At 53.5% G+C, this 13,025-nt stretch overlaps 7 protein-coding genes across 7 annotated transcripts; 3 read left to right on the plus strand and 4 right to left on the minus strand.

Moving 5' to 3' along the window:
• Positions 1–59: 59 nt before the first annotated feature.
• ASPSYDRAFT_420718 (putative MFS transporter) lies at positions 60–2,127 on the minus strand. Its single transcript, XM_040846401.1, has 5 exons — positions 1,617–2,127; positions 1,552–1,566; positions 1,094–1,495; positions 639–1,031; positions 60–553 (listed from the first exon to the last, which is right to left on the minus strand). The coding sequence occupies exons 1-5, from the start codon at positions 1,863–1,865 to the stop codon at positions 215–217; spliced, it is 1,398 nt and encodes a 465-aa protein (XP_040699484.1). The 5' UTR covers positions 1,866–2,127; the 3' UTR covers positions 60–214.
• A 150-nt stretch (positions 2,128–2,277) lies between these two features.
• Positions 2,278–4,020, minus strand: erg6 (sterol 24-C-methyltransferase). Its single transcript, XM_040847729.1, has 3 exons — positions 3,491–4,020; positions 3,395–3,429; positions 2,278–3,341 (listed from the first exon to the last, which is right to left on the minus strand). Exons 1-3 carry the CDS (start codon positions 3,692–3,694, stop codon positions 2,447–2,449), a joined length of 1,134 nt encoding a protein of 377 aa, XP_040699485.1. The 5' UTR covers positions 3,695–4,020; the 3' UTR covers positions 2,278–2,446.
• A 50-nt stretch (positions 4,021–4,070) lies between these two features.
• slt11 (Pre-mRNA-splicing factor ECM2) lies at positions 4,071–5,754 on the plus strand. Its single transcript, XM_040847730.1, has one exon. The coding sequence runs from the start codon at positions 4,454–4,456 to the stop codon at positions 5,603–5,605; it is 1,152 nt and encodes a 383-aa protein (XP_040699486.1). The 5' UTR covers positions 4,071–4,453; the 3' UTR covers positions 5,606–5,754.
• Positions 5,755–5,880: 126 nt separating this feature from the next.
• ASPSYDRAFT_48894 (LYR motif-containing protein) lies at positions 5,881–6,955 on the minus strand. Its single transcript, XM_040847731.1, has 3 exons — positions 6,628–6,955; positions 6,380–6,559; positions 5,881–6,278 (listed from the first exon to the last, which is right to left on the minus strand). Exons 1-3 carry the CDS (start codon positions 6,701–6,703, stop codon positions 6,184–6,186), a joined length of 351 nt encoding a protein of 116 aa, XP_040699487.1. The 5' UTR covers positions 6,704–6,955; the 3' UTR covers positions 5,881–6,183.
• Positions 6,956–7,169: 214 nt separating this feature from the next.
• On the plus strand, positions 7,170–8,658 carry ASPSYDRAFT_157987 (putative ribosome associated DnaJ chaperone Zuotin; the record flags this gene model as incomplete). Its single annotated transcript, XM_040842689.1, has 3 exons — positions 7,170–7,322; positions 7,412–7,552; positions 7,609–8,658. The coding sequence occupies 3 exons, from the start codon at positions 7,170–7,172 to the stop codon at positions 8,656–8,658; spliced, it is 1,344 nt and encodes a 447-aa protein (XP_040699488.1).
• Positions 8,659–9,334: 676 nt separating this feature from the next.
• ASPSYDRAFT_158029 (putative acid phosphatase) lies at positions 9,335–10,659 on the plus strand (the record flags this gene model as incomplete). The annotated part of the gene is made up of 2 exons (XM_040842695.1): positions 9,335–9,523; positions 9,574–10,659. 2 exons carry the CDS (start codon positions 9,335–9,337, stop codon positions 10,657–10,659), a joined length of 1,275 nt encoding a protein of 424 aa, XP_040699489.1.
• A 114-nt stretch (positions 10,660–10,773) lies between these two features.
• ASPSYDRAFT_158450 (aldehyde dehydrogenase family protein) lies at positions 10,774–12,324 on the minus strand (the record flags this gene model as incomplete). The annotated part of the gene is made up of 4 exons (XM_040842731.1): positions 10,774–10,887; positions 10,945–11,356; positions 11,404–11,879; positions 11,923–12,324. 4 exons carry the CDS (start codon positions 12,322–12,324, stop codon positions 10,774–10,776), a joined length of 1,404 nt encoding a protein of 467 aa, XP_040699490.1.
• Positions 12,325–13,025: the final 701 nt, after the last annotated feature.

Here is a 13,025-nt window from a genome sequence, read left to right on the forward strand (position 1 = left end):
GTTCCATCGTTTTTCTGGTTTTGTTGGTTGAGTACGGACTGACTGCCTGACCACAGTGGCTCCGCCGTCCTCGTCGGCCTCTTCGTCGCGATATTGGCCATGTATGCCGTGCGCCGAAAAACCTTCCACGGGCCTGGCCATATCCATAGCCAAAGCCACAGCCACGGCATCTCATCCATACCCAAGTCTACCCCCGCTAGTCCTGTTAATCCAGCTATACAGCCTTCGGCATCCTTGGGAGTCCGCCCCAGAGCAACAAAATCGACACCGTAAGCGCAATGGCAAAAGGCTGCAGGACCTCCACGCCTTTCGCCTGCGCAACCGCCCCAATGGCAAACGGCAGGATAGCAGCACCGCTTGCCCCGAATGCAGCCGCGAAACCGATCGCGCTGACGTGCAGGGCGCGCGGGAGGAGACGGGTCGCTACCACAACGGCGCCGGGAAACATGGGGCCTAGGAAGAAGCCTTGGAAGGAGACTGCCACGACGGAAGCATAGAAGGAAGGGACAAGCCAGAAGATTAGACAGAATGCGATGGCGAGGACGAGGTATATCTAGAGTATCGATCAATCCATGTTCGTTTGGTTTACTTCCCGGGGGGGTATGCGTGTGGTAGGGCATGTAGGGGCAGGGGCATACCGCAATAGCCAACTTCTCTCCAATCCTAGGCGTCACAAACCCCAACAAAACCCGTCCAACAGTAATTCCAAGCCAGTACCCTGTCGAGCCCATCCCGCTCGCGAACTCGGCACCGTCGCGCACGCGCATGAGGAACGTCACCACCCACCCGCCGACTGCGACTTCAAGACCGACGTAGCCAAGGAGGAAGAAGGCGAGGATCCAAGTGACGCGGGCGTAGCGAGGGACGAACAGTGCGCGGCGCACGCCTCCCTTCTCTTCGGCTGCGGCTTCCCCAGAGCCTTCCTGCCCTGCTAAGTTGGAGGCGTTGAGCTGGGATTGGCGAAATGCGGCGGCGTCGGAGTCCCAGAAGGACCAGAGGCAGGAAGCTAGTTCAATAGCGGCGCATGCGACCTTGTCCATGTAAGTACTTTTCGCTTTTCCACTGTCTAGTTCGCGGTGTACAGCGGGCTTACCATGATATAGTAGAAATAAAACCATCCCACCTTGGCCTCGGTAATCAGACTCGTCGCAACAAGCGGCGCCATAACCGCGCCGAGGCCATAAACGCCGTGCAATAGGCCCAGCATCTGGTTTGAATCGGCCATGTTCCCAATCCATGCATTCCACGCGGAGTCGGCAAGGCCATTTCCGAGTCCTGCGAAGATGAAGGAGACGACGAGGACTGGGTACGGCGGGTGCAGGCAGTTGACAATGTAGGCGATCAGGTGGCATCCCGGGGAGAGCCAGGCAATGCCGCGCCGGCCAAGGTGTATATGTAGTTTGTTGTTTGTGATCGCGGCGAGGGTGTAGCCGCCGATGGGGGAGAGAAACACGAGCGAGACGGTGGTATAAGAAAGTCCATACCATGTTTCAAGCTAATACCTAAAATTAGTTATCTGAGCAGCGGCGAAAACACGAACATAGTACTCACATATGGGATCAGCGGCTGAGAGCAGTCAGTACAGTTCAACATGAAGCAGCCAAGTAGAAACTCACACCGTACGCCGAGTCATTTGCGCCCATTACCAGAAAGGCCCAGAAGGTCGCCAGGGTCTTCGCGATGTTCCTAGGGGTGCTGTTCCATCTTTCCAGCTCCTCGTCATTGTTGTTGGAGCTGGCATTCTCACAGCTGCCCCGCAACTCCGACTGCGTCTGGGCTTGGAGACCCTTCTCCGCGTCTCCAGCATCGCGGGGTTGCTGAAGCTGTTCTGGAGGCTGGTCTTGCAGCTCTGAGTTTGCAGTCATTGACACTGACTACCGTGCCTTGGCAAAGAAGCGAAAATCCACCGTGTGAGCAAAGAAATGAAAAGAGTGAGGTCACAGGTTTATAAATTGCAGACCTGGTGCTGGTGCTGGGCGAACTACCCGAATAGGAAACTCTCGCAGCAACGGGCGGACCATGGCCCTAAACGGCTAAAAACGCTGTTGGTGTTGGAGCTGGCTGGACCCAGACAATCTGTCGCCACTTGGCTTAATATGGACCGTGCGCGAGACCAGGTTGCCGGAGACTGAGAGGCCTTGAAGGCCTGAAGGGACGTTATGCCCGCAATTGTGTGGCATGTTTTGTTGACGCCCATTGTGATAAGTGACGCAAACGGACTCCGAAATGAAGATGAAGTTTTTTGATCTATTAATCTAGAGATACATCATAACCATAGCCACATGCTCCGGTCTCGTACGGCCCATACAGGGCTGAAATCATTGACGGCACAATAAAAAAAAAATGAAATAAACACACAGAAGGGAAGAGAAATAGACAATTATTAAATATGGTAGACCGCCTGCACATGCAAAAGATGCTGCATAGTCACTGTACATCCATGCCCTTACTCCGGCTTTTTTGCAACCATGAGATACATCGGTGTAAACAGTTTTCTCTCACCACCTGCAACAAGGCAGTCGGCGGCCAACGCCAGACTGTCGGCAGTCTTTTGTGTGCCTCGGGGGAAGAGCTTGAAGGTTTCCATGAAACCGACGAAACGATGAACGAAACCACGGCCCCACCACGTCATCCGGGCAATGGTGAAGAAGTCCCAAGGCGAGGTCATGTGCTTGAACGAACCAGCAAGAGGGTAGTACCAGGGGATCGCATCCGGGCGATCAGCCAGGTCCTCGTGGTGGAGGAGATCAAGGCCAGCGTCCTTGATGGCAGCCAGGCCCTCGGACACCTTGACCATGTTGGAGATACCGTCTCCCTGCTCAATACCAAGACGGATTGTGCGGTGCTCAGGGTTGTCGTTGTCGTACTCGTCGGTCATGAGCCATTCGTAGACACCGAAAATACCACCAGGCTTGAGCACACGCTGGATTTCCTTGTAGACACCGACGAGCTCGGGCGCGTGGACAGTGGCCTCGATGGCGTAGACAGCGTCGAAGGAGTTGTCGGGGAACTGCATCTGCATGAAGTCACCCTTGACGAAGCTCAGCTTGTCGCTCAGGCCCTCGCGCTCCGCATAACGGGTGGCACGCTGGATCTGGTAGTCGTTGTTGTTGAACCCAACCACGTTAGCATCAGTGAACTTGGCGATCTCACGGGCAGGGCCGCCAACACCGCAGCCAACATCAAGCACCTTCATGCCGGGCTTGATACCCATCTGGTGGGCGAGGTAGTGTTCGTGGCGGGCGATGGCTTGGTAGAAGGGCTCTCCGTGGGCAAAGCGACAGAAGTGGAAGGATGTACCCCATCCGTACTCGTAAAGATCGGTAGCAAGGTTGTAGTAGCTGTGCCACGTTAGTTATATTTCTCTCATCTTTTTCCGCGATCAAAAACATACTGTCGGGTCAACGTGGCGTACTCTGCGCGACGGGCCTATTCAGACAAAAGGTTAGAATCATGCGAAATCCAAGGCACACTAAATGGAGCAGCATACAGCGCGAGTCTCCTCTGTCTCAACCTCAGCAGACTTGTTGTCCCAATGCTTGAAGTACTCGTCAACAGCGGCCTTTTGAGCAGCGGCGCTCTTCTGGCGCATGGCAGCGAAACCACCCTGAGCCTCAGAGGAAGAACCGTGGAGGGCACGGTTGAAGTCAGCATCACGCTGGTGGTTTTCCTTCTCTAGAGCAGAGGGAGCCATTGTTGAATTGGGTATTGAGGTGTGAAGGAGAAATTGGTTTTTCGTTTAAAAAGGGGGAACCGGGAGAGGGCCTCAGGGGGTCGGGGATAGAGCGAGAATTGAAAGAGCACAACGACGAATTGGCGGTCCGCAGATTGATGGTCTTTATAACCACGAGAGAACGACGAGACAACCTGGGGTACTTGGGAAAGAACGACAGGGAAGAAGCGAAGAATGTGAATACGCAGTGAATACGATGGACGGACGGACGACAAGAAAGGAGGTGGTTTTGAGATCCGGCTTTTTTAGTCTGCCGCCCAATCACGGCTGTTGCTCAGGGGCAGCCGACGCAGCCCGCTAGCTACATTGGGGCTAGTCTGGGGTTGATCCAAAAGTCCCTTGACAGTTGAGGCACCAAGCACTGATGCAGTTTACACCGTTGCGGTATCCAAGAGCACGGCTCAGCAGTTAACACGCAATACGATTGTCCCGCGTGGTCCGGACTGGCTTGTAGCCGATAATCAAAGGCTGGAAACTGGGATATCGTGCAGCCTGCAGGTGGGAATTATCAAACATCGTATTCGATACGACAGATCTTTTTTTTCAGAACCACCGCCACTGCCTGAGGCCCAGAACCTCCAGCGAACACGTGAAAAGTTTATTAGATAATCCAGCCACACCTGCGCCACACGCAGCCACACCCATTCAACTATCGATAACTTCAGGCTTCATTATTCATCATTTCTGTCCTCGCTGTTACCCTCTTGAACAGCGGCCAACATGCCTCCTCAAATCAAACAGGACCTTAACCGGTCGGGCTGGGAGTCTACTGACTTCCCCTCTGTCTGCGAAAACTGCCTCCCCGAGAACCCCTACGTCCAGATGCTCAAAGAAGATCACGGCGCCGAATGCAAGATCTGCACCCGTCCATTCACCATATTCCGGTGGAAGGCCGACCGCACTGCGCGCACCAAGTGCACGAACATCTGTCTTACATGTGCTCGATTGAAGAACTGCTGCCAGTGTTGCATGCTCGATCTCTCGTTCGGTCTCCCGATTGTCGTTCGCGATGCCGCGCTGAAGATGGTGGCGCCTGGGCCCCAAAGCGGGATCAACCGCGAATACTACGCTCAGGGCCACGAGAAGGAAATTGAAGAAGGCCGGGGCGCAGTCGAAGAATATGAGAAAACAGATGAGAAAGCTCGCGAGCTGCTTCGGCGGCTTGCAAATTCCGAACCGTATTACAGGAAGCCCAGACAGCAGCTCGAAGGGCCGCAGGAAGACGGGGAAGAGAAGGAAACACCGACAGACGCGCCGGTTGTCAAGAGCCGATATGGAAATGCGCCAGGACCTGTACGGACAAGTGAGAGCAGAAGAGGCACAGCACTACCCGGTCGGGGTGGTCGAGGAGGTGTGCGCGGCGGCCGCGGAGGCCGACCTTTCCCTGGCACTGCGCAGCTGCCACCATCGCGGGAAGATATCCTCCCACCCGCGGACCCGAACATCACGTCTCTTTTCGTTACCGGTGTTGAAGACGACCTCCCCGAGCACGCTCTTCGGTCGTTCTTTGTTCAATTCGGCCAGCTCCGGTCTCTAATTTGTTCCCACCGTGCTCATTGCGCGTTTATCAACTACGTCACCCGTGAGTCCGCCGAAGCTGCTGCCAAACAATGTCAAGGAAAGGCTGTTATTCAAGGCTGCCCTCTTCGCATTCGGTGGGGTAAGCCGAAGTCGTTGGATAATATGGATCGGGAAGAACGGTTGAAGTATGCCCGTGAGGGCCGCCAGGCCGCAGGTCCCGCAAGAGCCGGGGGTCAGGAAACGAAGACAATCACAGCAGGAGCTGAAAAAGAAGACCTGCCACGCAATGTGGCTGTTGCGCCCCCTCCTGGCAGTGGCGAAGTTCAGTACTCGAGTTTGTCTGGTGATTAAATATCTTTTTATTCTTTGCGTGGGTATGGTTGCTATTGGGCTGGGGGCTTCATGTCATTCGAAGCGGGCGTTATTGTATTTATCCTATTAAATCTCATTGCCATGAATACCCAAAATTAGGAAAGAAATAGGATCTATTAGAATTACCCATAAATTCGTCATTTCTCAAATATTGAGTATTCATTAAGACTCGAAAGTGTAGATATATATTTCTAACTTTCGGCACCCCATTACCGCGAATTTACTACTAATCCTTCGTTGTTTATATACAATGGTCTCTCGCTTTAAATAACACTGTTTGACATTATTTCACTTCAAAACCTATCATATAGTTCGGCGAGCTCATATACTCCAGACCATGACCTAATCCCATCACCTTGGACCCAACTGTAACTTGCACAATCTGAAATTCTCGAATCGAGTCAATTCTATCGCTATAATTGTCCCAAGACGCCAAAAGAGAGAGATAAAAGGTGGGTATACTATGATACAACTGCCCACATGCAATCAACTAATATTATACATCGCATCGCACATCGCACTTATAGGTAATAGGCCCTCATACAGCCCCGGCCCAACTATGACGAGCACGGCTTATCGACCTTAACGCTCTTCCCCCCAACCTTGATCGAATCGTTATCACCACGCTCAATTTCGTCGTGTATGCGGAGTTCTAAAAAGTTCAAACAGTCGTATTAGCTTCCTCGCCACCATCATCACCAAGACTGAGGACGTAGTCTCGCCAGTCCACCAAAAGAGTTTTTGAATACGTACCCCACTTCGCATTCTCATCTGCTTCCGCGTCCCGCGCACCCTGCACGATATTGTGGCGAAGAATATTCGCAACCTCGACGGCGTGGTTGATCTGCATGGGCGTGTCTATGCCGAACCGGCGGTGTTTTTCGAAGTTCTGGCGCGCTTCTTGGCGTGCGGCGAGGAGGACACGCGCATCATCTGTTGCAGTAAAAGTAATCAGTGTGCTGTTCGGTAGAGTGTGCTTGTTGTACTTGGACAGGACTGACTATGGAATGCGATCCGGGTGGCGCGGAGGATTTGTCGGTAGGCGCTTAGCGCTGAGACAGCGGTTTGTGAGGCCATGCTTGATTTTGACTTGGGTTATAGACTCCTTGAATATGAGGATTCCTGGGGAATTGGGTATTGATCCGGTGGTGGTCTTCAGGTAATGGTGTACCCGTTAAGATGTTAGGAGCGATGTGGAATTAATGTCTGGTTGCGGCCTGAGAGATAAAGACAGCAGGCAGATTCAATATGGGCTTCAGTTAAACCCTCTGAAAGAGAACAAAAGCAAGAAGCTGGGGAGTATGTTCGTAGAAGAAAGTGGAAGCCGTCTATGATGCCCAGTTCGGCTTTCGATGACCTCCGAAACGTGCAGTGGCTGATTGGTCGGACAAAAGGCGGCCGACAGAGGCAGAAAAAAATATCGTTTTGCCCACTCGATTTTCAGCCACTGTTGATCTTCGTGCGAAGTCTATCTCCTCCCTCTTTTCATCCTATAATCCCATCTTCTCGAAGCGCGAGTCTATTTGTCGGCTTCACTTGCAAGATGTCTTCCGCGCAGGTTCTCAACGTTACTCTCCCAGCCCTGTCCGCTGGCTGGAGCGCCGACAAGGACTTCAAGGCTGTTGGCAAGGTCTCTGCTGCTACCCAGAGGAACCTCGAGCCTGTTGGGCCTCATTTCCTGGCTCACGCCCGTAGAGTACGTTTTCCGAGTGCTACGATTTGTGTGCTCCTGAATTTTGTGGAGGCTTCATTTTATTGTGAATGCGGGGCTAATAAAACCAACAGAAGCGTCACCACCGTACTTTCTCCGAGGATGAGCGCATCCAAGCTCAGCAGAACGTCAAGAAGACCGAAGATGATGAGGATGATGAAATCTCCGAGGATGAGGACCCCATGATGCTCCAGCGGGATGCTAAGGACTGGAAGGTATGATTCTGGGTTTTGCAGCTTGATCAATTGAAGCTATACTAATAATTTTATAGGGCCAAGACCACTACGCAGTTCTCGGTCTCACCAAGTACCGCTGGCGTGCAACCCCCGAGCAGGTCAAGCGTGCTCACCGCAAGAAGGTGCTCCGCCACCACCCCGACAAGAAGGCTGCTCTCGGCGACCGTGATGAGAACGACAGCTTCTTTAAGTGTATCCAGAAGGCCACCGAGATTCTGTCCGACCCCGTTAAGCGCCGCCAGTTCGACTCCGTCGATGAGGCTGCCGATGTTGAGCCTCCTAGCAAGAAGCAGAGCCAAAAGGGTGACTTCTTCAAGCTCTGGGCTCCTGTTTTCGAGTCCGAGGGCCGCTTCTCTAAGATCCAGCCTGTTCCTCAACTAGGTGACGACAACAGCACCTTTGAGGAGGTTGATACTTTCTACAACTTCTGGTACAACTTCGACAGCTGGCGTACATTCGAATACCTTGACGAGGATGTTCCCGATGACGGCGAGAGCCGTGACCAGAAGCGTCACGTCGAGAAGAAGAACGCCAACGCCCGCCGCAAGCGCAAGACCGAGGACACTGCCCGTCTGCGCCACTTGGTCGATGACTGCGCTGCCCTAGACGAGCGTATCAAGAAGTTCCGCAAGGCCGCTCGTGCCGACAAGGACAAGAAGCGTCTCGAGAAGGAGGCTGAGGCTAAGCGATTGGCCGAGGAGAAGGAGAACGCCCGTCTTGCAGAGGAACAGGCCAAGAAGGATGCTGAGGAGGCGGCCAAGGCTGACCGTGAGAAGGCAAAGAAGGCCAAGGAGGCCGCTAAGAACGCTGCTAAGAAGAACAAGCGTGTGCTGAAGGGATCCGTCAAGGACGTCAACTACTTTGCTGAATCTGGCGAGCCCTCTGCCAGCCAGGTTGACTCTGTCCTTACGGACGTTGACTTCATCAACAGCAAGATCGACAACGAGGAGCTTGCTTCGTTGGCTGAGCGCCTCACTGCTGCTGGCAAGGATGGCGCCGCTGTCAAGAACGTGTACACTGAGGAGTTCAAGCGGCTGATTGGCGCTGGCAAGGCCAAGGAGGGCGAGGCCAAGTTCTTTGCTTAGAATAGTTAACGATCGACTTCTGATGTTAGACATGCGCAGTGATTAGAGATAGACTACTGTGATATGAGCGGAATGAGATTCATGAATCATTGCTTCCATCTTGTTTCCTGCACGTAGATTATGCCCCAACGATGCGGCGAGTGCGGCAGGACTACCTGGCTGGCTGGCTGCACACGAGGATAAGCATTGCCAATCTCCGCCAATACAGGCTGCGCATGCTTGGGAAGCTTGTCGGTGCCCGGGGAGTGGGTTCACTCAAGTCACTGCGTTGTTCAGAGTCGAGTCGGAGGCCCCCAGCCCCGCACGTGGGCGCCGACCCCCCCACCCGCTTCCTGTTCCTTTCGCGATACAACTTCTTCGCCCACTCATCGACCATGGACTTGCAACGTGCAGCTCTCCAATCTCCGCGCGGTGGAATACTCGACCCTTCGCGAAGCCCACGATGTAACCAATTGCGATGGGGTTATTATACGAATGTCAACAGGCAGCGAGGAACACGCGAGTGAGCCGTAAGCGATGTGGGCTGCCAGTGCCAGCAGCTCTGGCTCGCTTTGCCGTCTCTGAGAAGCTATATAAAGAGCGATGATCCTTTGATGATCTCTGTCCTTGTTCTTGCTCACAGGTCTTCTCTGACACCGATCCTCACCAATTGTTGTGAGTCGAAGCTCCCGGTGCCATGTACTCCAAGACCCTCGTCGCCCTCCTCGGAGGTCTGTCCCTTGCCTCAGCCCAGACCTCCTCTGAGCAGACACCTTCAGTAGCTGAGATTGAAGCTGCTCGGGCTACCGTCAAGCCTTATTCCCCTGTGACCAATGTCCAGGGCAAGACGTTTCAGCGCTTTGTTAATTTGTGGCTAGAGAATACCGTATGTACTCTATATGTTATACCTCCCAGCGCTATACTAAACCAGTCCAGGACTTCGATGTCGCCGCAAACGAGAAGCACCTAGCCAAGCTGGCTAAGAAGGGCCTCACCCTTACCAACATGTGGGCGATCACTCACCCCTCGGAGCCTAACTACTGCGCCTCCGCCGGTGGTGACACCTTCGGCATGGACAACGACGAGTTCAACCAGGTTCCCGCCAACGTCTCCACAATCGCGGACATGTTCGATACTAAGAACGTCTCCTGGGGCGAGTACCAGGAGCACATGCCCTACCCGGGATACCAGGGCTTCCGCTACCCAACCTCGGGCGACGACGACTACGTGCGCAAGCACAACCCCATGGTCCTTTTCGACTCCGTCACCGAGGATGCCACGCGCCTCCGCCAGATCAAGAACTTCACCTCCTTCCACGCCGACCTCGCCAACCACAGCCTCCCCCAGTACTCCTTCATCACCCCTAACATGACCAACGACGGCCACGACACAGACATTTCCTTCTCCGGCACCTGGACCTGGGACTTCCTGATCGACCTCCTTGACAACGAGTACTTCATGAAAGACACCCTCGTTCTCCTAACCTTCGATGAGAACGACACCTACGAACTCGGCAACAAGGTCTTCAGCTTCCTGCTCGGTGGCGCTGTTCCCAAGAACCTCCTCGGCAAAGAAGACGATACCTTCTACACCCACTACAGCATCATCGCCTCTCTATCAGCCAACTTCGGCCTCCCCAGTCTCGGCCGTTGGGACTGCGGCGCAAACCTGCTCTCCTTCCTCGCCGACAAGGTCGGGTACACCAACTATGAGGTCGACACGAACAACCTCTATTTGAACGTGTCGTACCCTGGTCCCATTGCTAATGGCGAGTATGCCCAGCAGACCTTCGACTGGCCTGTCCCTGCTACCGAGGGCAAGTGCTCTGGTGGGCATGGAATTTTGGACGTTGTCAAGAAGACGTATGCCGGCTTGAAAGCCACCCATGACTACTCTAGCCCTGTACCGTTCGATGTGAAATCGGGTAACAGCGTGGGTATCAAGTACAGCCGAACTCTTAAGGGTGGGCAGCGTGAGACGCACGTTACGGGTGAGAGGCCCGTGGCTTCCCGCAAGCCGTAAATGTTTTAGTAGTAGGTATGAGAGCGGAATACGGAAAACTGTACGGATGTGATACAGAAAATTAATGTTATGTCATGTCATCTATGATGTATATAAAATTTAATATACGGGGACTTAACCGTGTGTCTGTCGGATGTGGAAGCTCTTCAGCTTGTAGAATGCATCGAAGGCCTGGGGGCCAAGCGAACAGCCTAGACCAGAGTTCTTCCAGCCAATCCACGCAAGGTCCTACAGGAGATTTGTCAGCAGGCCTAAAATAGACTTAAACAGATTAGGGGAACGAACCGGGCTAGGGAAGTCGCAACGGTTGATGTAGACAGTTCCGGCTTCAATACGTTCAACCAGCTCCTCACCCGCCTTGATATCCTTAGTCCACACGCTAGCAGTCAGACCGTAGTCGCTGTTGTTCATCAGCGCCACGGCCTCGTCGTCAGACTGGACCTTCATGATTGGGATGACGGGGCCAAAGGTCTCCTCGCGCATGACACGCATGTCGTGCGACACGTTGGTGAGGACTCTTGGGGAAATGAAGCTTCCTGAGCTTGGTAGGTTCTCGAAAGTGGGGTTCGTGGGAGTGCAATCGACCGCGCCGCGGGACAGGGCCTCATCAATGTGCGATTGAATGTTCTTGACTGCTTGGCTGGAGATTACAGGGCCTGTAGTAGTTGCCTTGTCGTGGGGGTCGCCGAGCTTGTAGCTGTTTAATTGTTAGCTAAGACCAGCAGTGCAAGGGACGAGACGTACGTTGCTAGCTCCTTTTGGATTTCGGCTACAAAGGCATCGTGTACATCGGCATGCACATATACGCGCTCAATGGCGCAGCAGCTTTGTCCGGAGTTGAAAACAGCGCCATCGACAACATTTGCGGCCGTGTACGCCAAATCTGCGTCGGCGCGGACGTATGCCGGGTCGTTGCCACCGAGTTCTAGGTTCAATGGCAGGATTCTACCGGCGGTTGCCTGGCGCAGGCGGAGACCTCCCTGCGTAGATCCGACGAAAGAGACCAGCTTGATCTGGGGGATCTTGACAACCTCATCGAGGACCTCCCATGCACCGAAGTGGACCACTTGCAGAACATTCTTGGGCAGACCAGCTTGTTCGAAGAAGGAGGCGAGGCGGTCCCCGAACAAAGGAGTTTGAGGAGAGGGACGGAGGATTACGGTGTTTCCGGCGAGGAGCGCAGGGACGAGAGCGTTGATGGTGATCAGATAGGGGTACTGCTTGTTTAGTTTTAGATTGCAACGAATAGCTCGGAATACTCACGTTCCACGCGGTTGCGAGAAGCACTGGTCCAACTGGAACCTTCTTGACATATCTGTTGAATCCAGTCTCCGCTTGTCCTGGAACGCTCTTGAGCTTATCCTCTGCCAGGTCAAGAAGGTAGTTGGCCCGCTTGCGCATCGTGTCAATCTCGCCACCGATATAGGAAACTGGACGGCCCATTTGGTCGGCAAGTTCCTTCACAAGGGTTTCCTTGTTGGCGTCGATTATCTCCAAAGCCTTAACGACGATGGCTTTGCGCTCGGCGAGGGAGAGCTCCTTGTAGGTGCGGAAGGCATCTTCGGAGGCCTGGGCGACCTGGCCGATTTGGTCGAGAGATTGGCCAGGATGTTCGAAGATGACTTTCCCGGAGGAAGGCGAGACGGTGCGCACTTGGTTTGCCATTTTGGGACCTATAAGTGGCGTTAAGGAGAGAAGGGCAGGTTGTAGAGGGGACGACGGAGTGACGAGGTCGGTGGTTGTTTAAGGCGATAAGAAGTGGGGGTTATGAAGCCTGAGGTATCAATTGGATCAGCATGGTAGGCCAGGTAATGTTCGAAGTTGAATTACTTACCTGTTCGATTGGGTATGTGAAGACAAGGTAAAGCTAGTGTCTTTGACACAGAGGCGAATAATTTTGAGCAGTGAGGCAAGCGTTGAGCTGGAGGGTTCCTGGATGACCTCAGTCTGCCCCTCTTCCCCGCACCGCCACTTTACATCTACATACACCATGAGCCCAAATACAAAAATACTTGAATATTGTCTTTATAAAGAGGGCATGGTTATAGAACTCCATTCTCCGTGGAAACCATCTGATACTGTAGTAGAAGGTTCTACCGCGCAAACCTGATGTCCCGCTTAGGGGCCTCGCGATTGGCACAATGCGAATCCAATTCGGAAAATCAGCAAACAGTGTAGACGTGCACTAACCATTAGTTGTATAAGTAGAGCCGACATGACCTTCAGCTCCTTACGAGGTCTTGATAAAGATAAAGCTGCCCGTTGCTCGCCTTGACTTTTCCAGACTCTTCTCCAGCTTCACCTCGGATTCAAACTCCAACCTCTTCAAAAAACCGGTCACCAACCTCAAGAGAAGATCGATTATA

Source organism: Aspergillus sydowii (genome assembly GCF_001890705.1).
Source record: "Aspergillus sydowii CBS 593.65 unplaced genomic scaffold ASPSYscaffold_11, whole genome shotgun sequence".
NCBI classification, from domain to species: Eukaryota; Fungi; Ascomycota; class Eurotiomycetes; order Eurotiales; family Aspergillaceae; genus Aspergillus; species Aspergillus sydowii.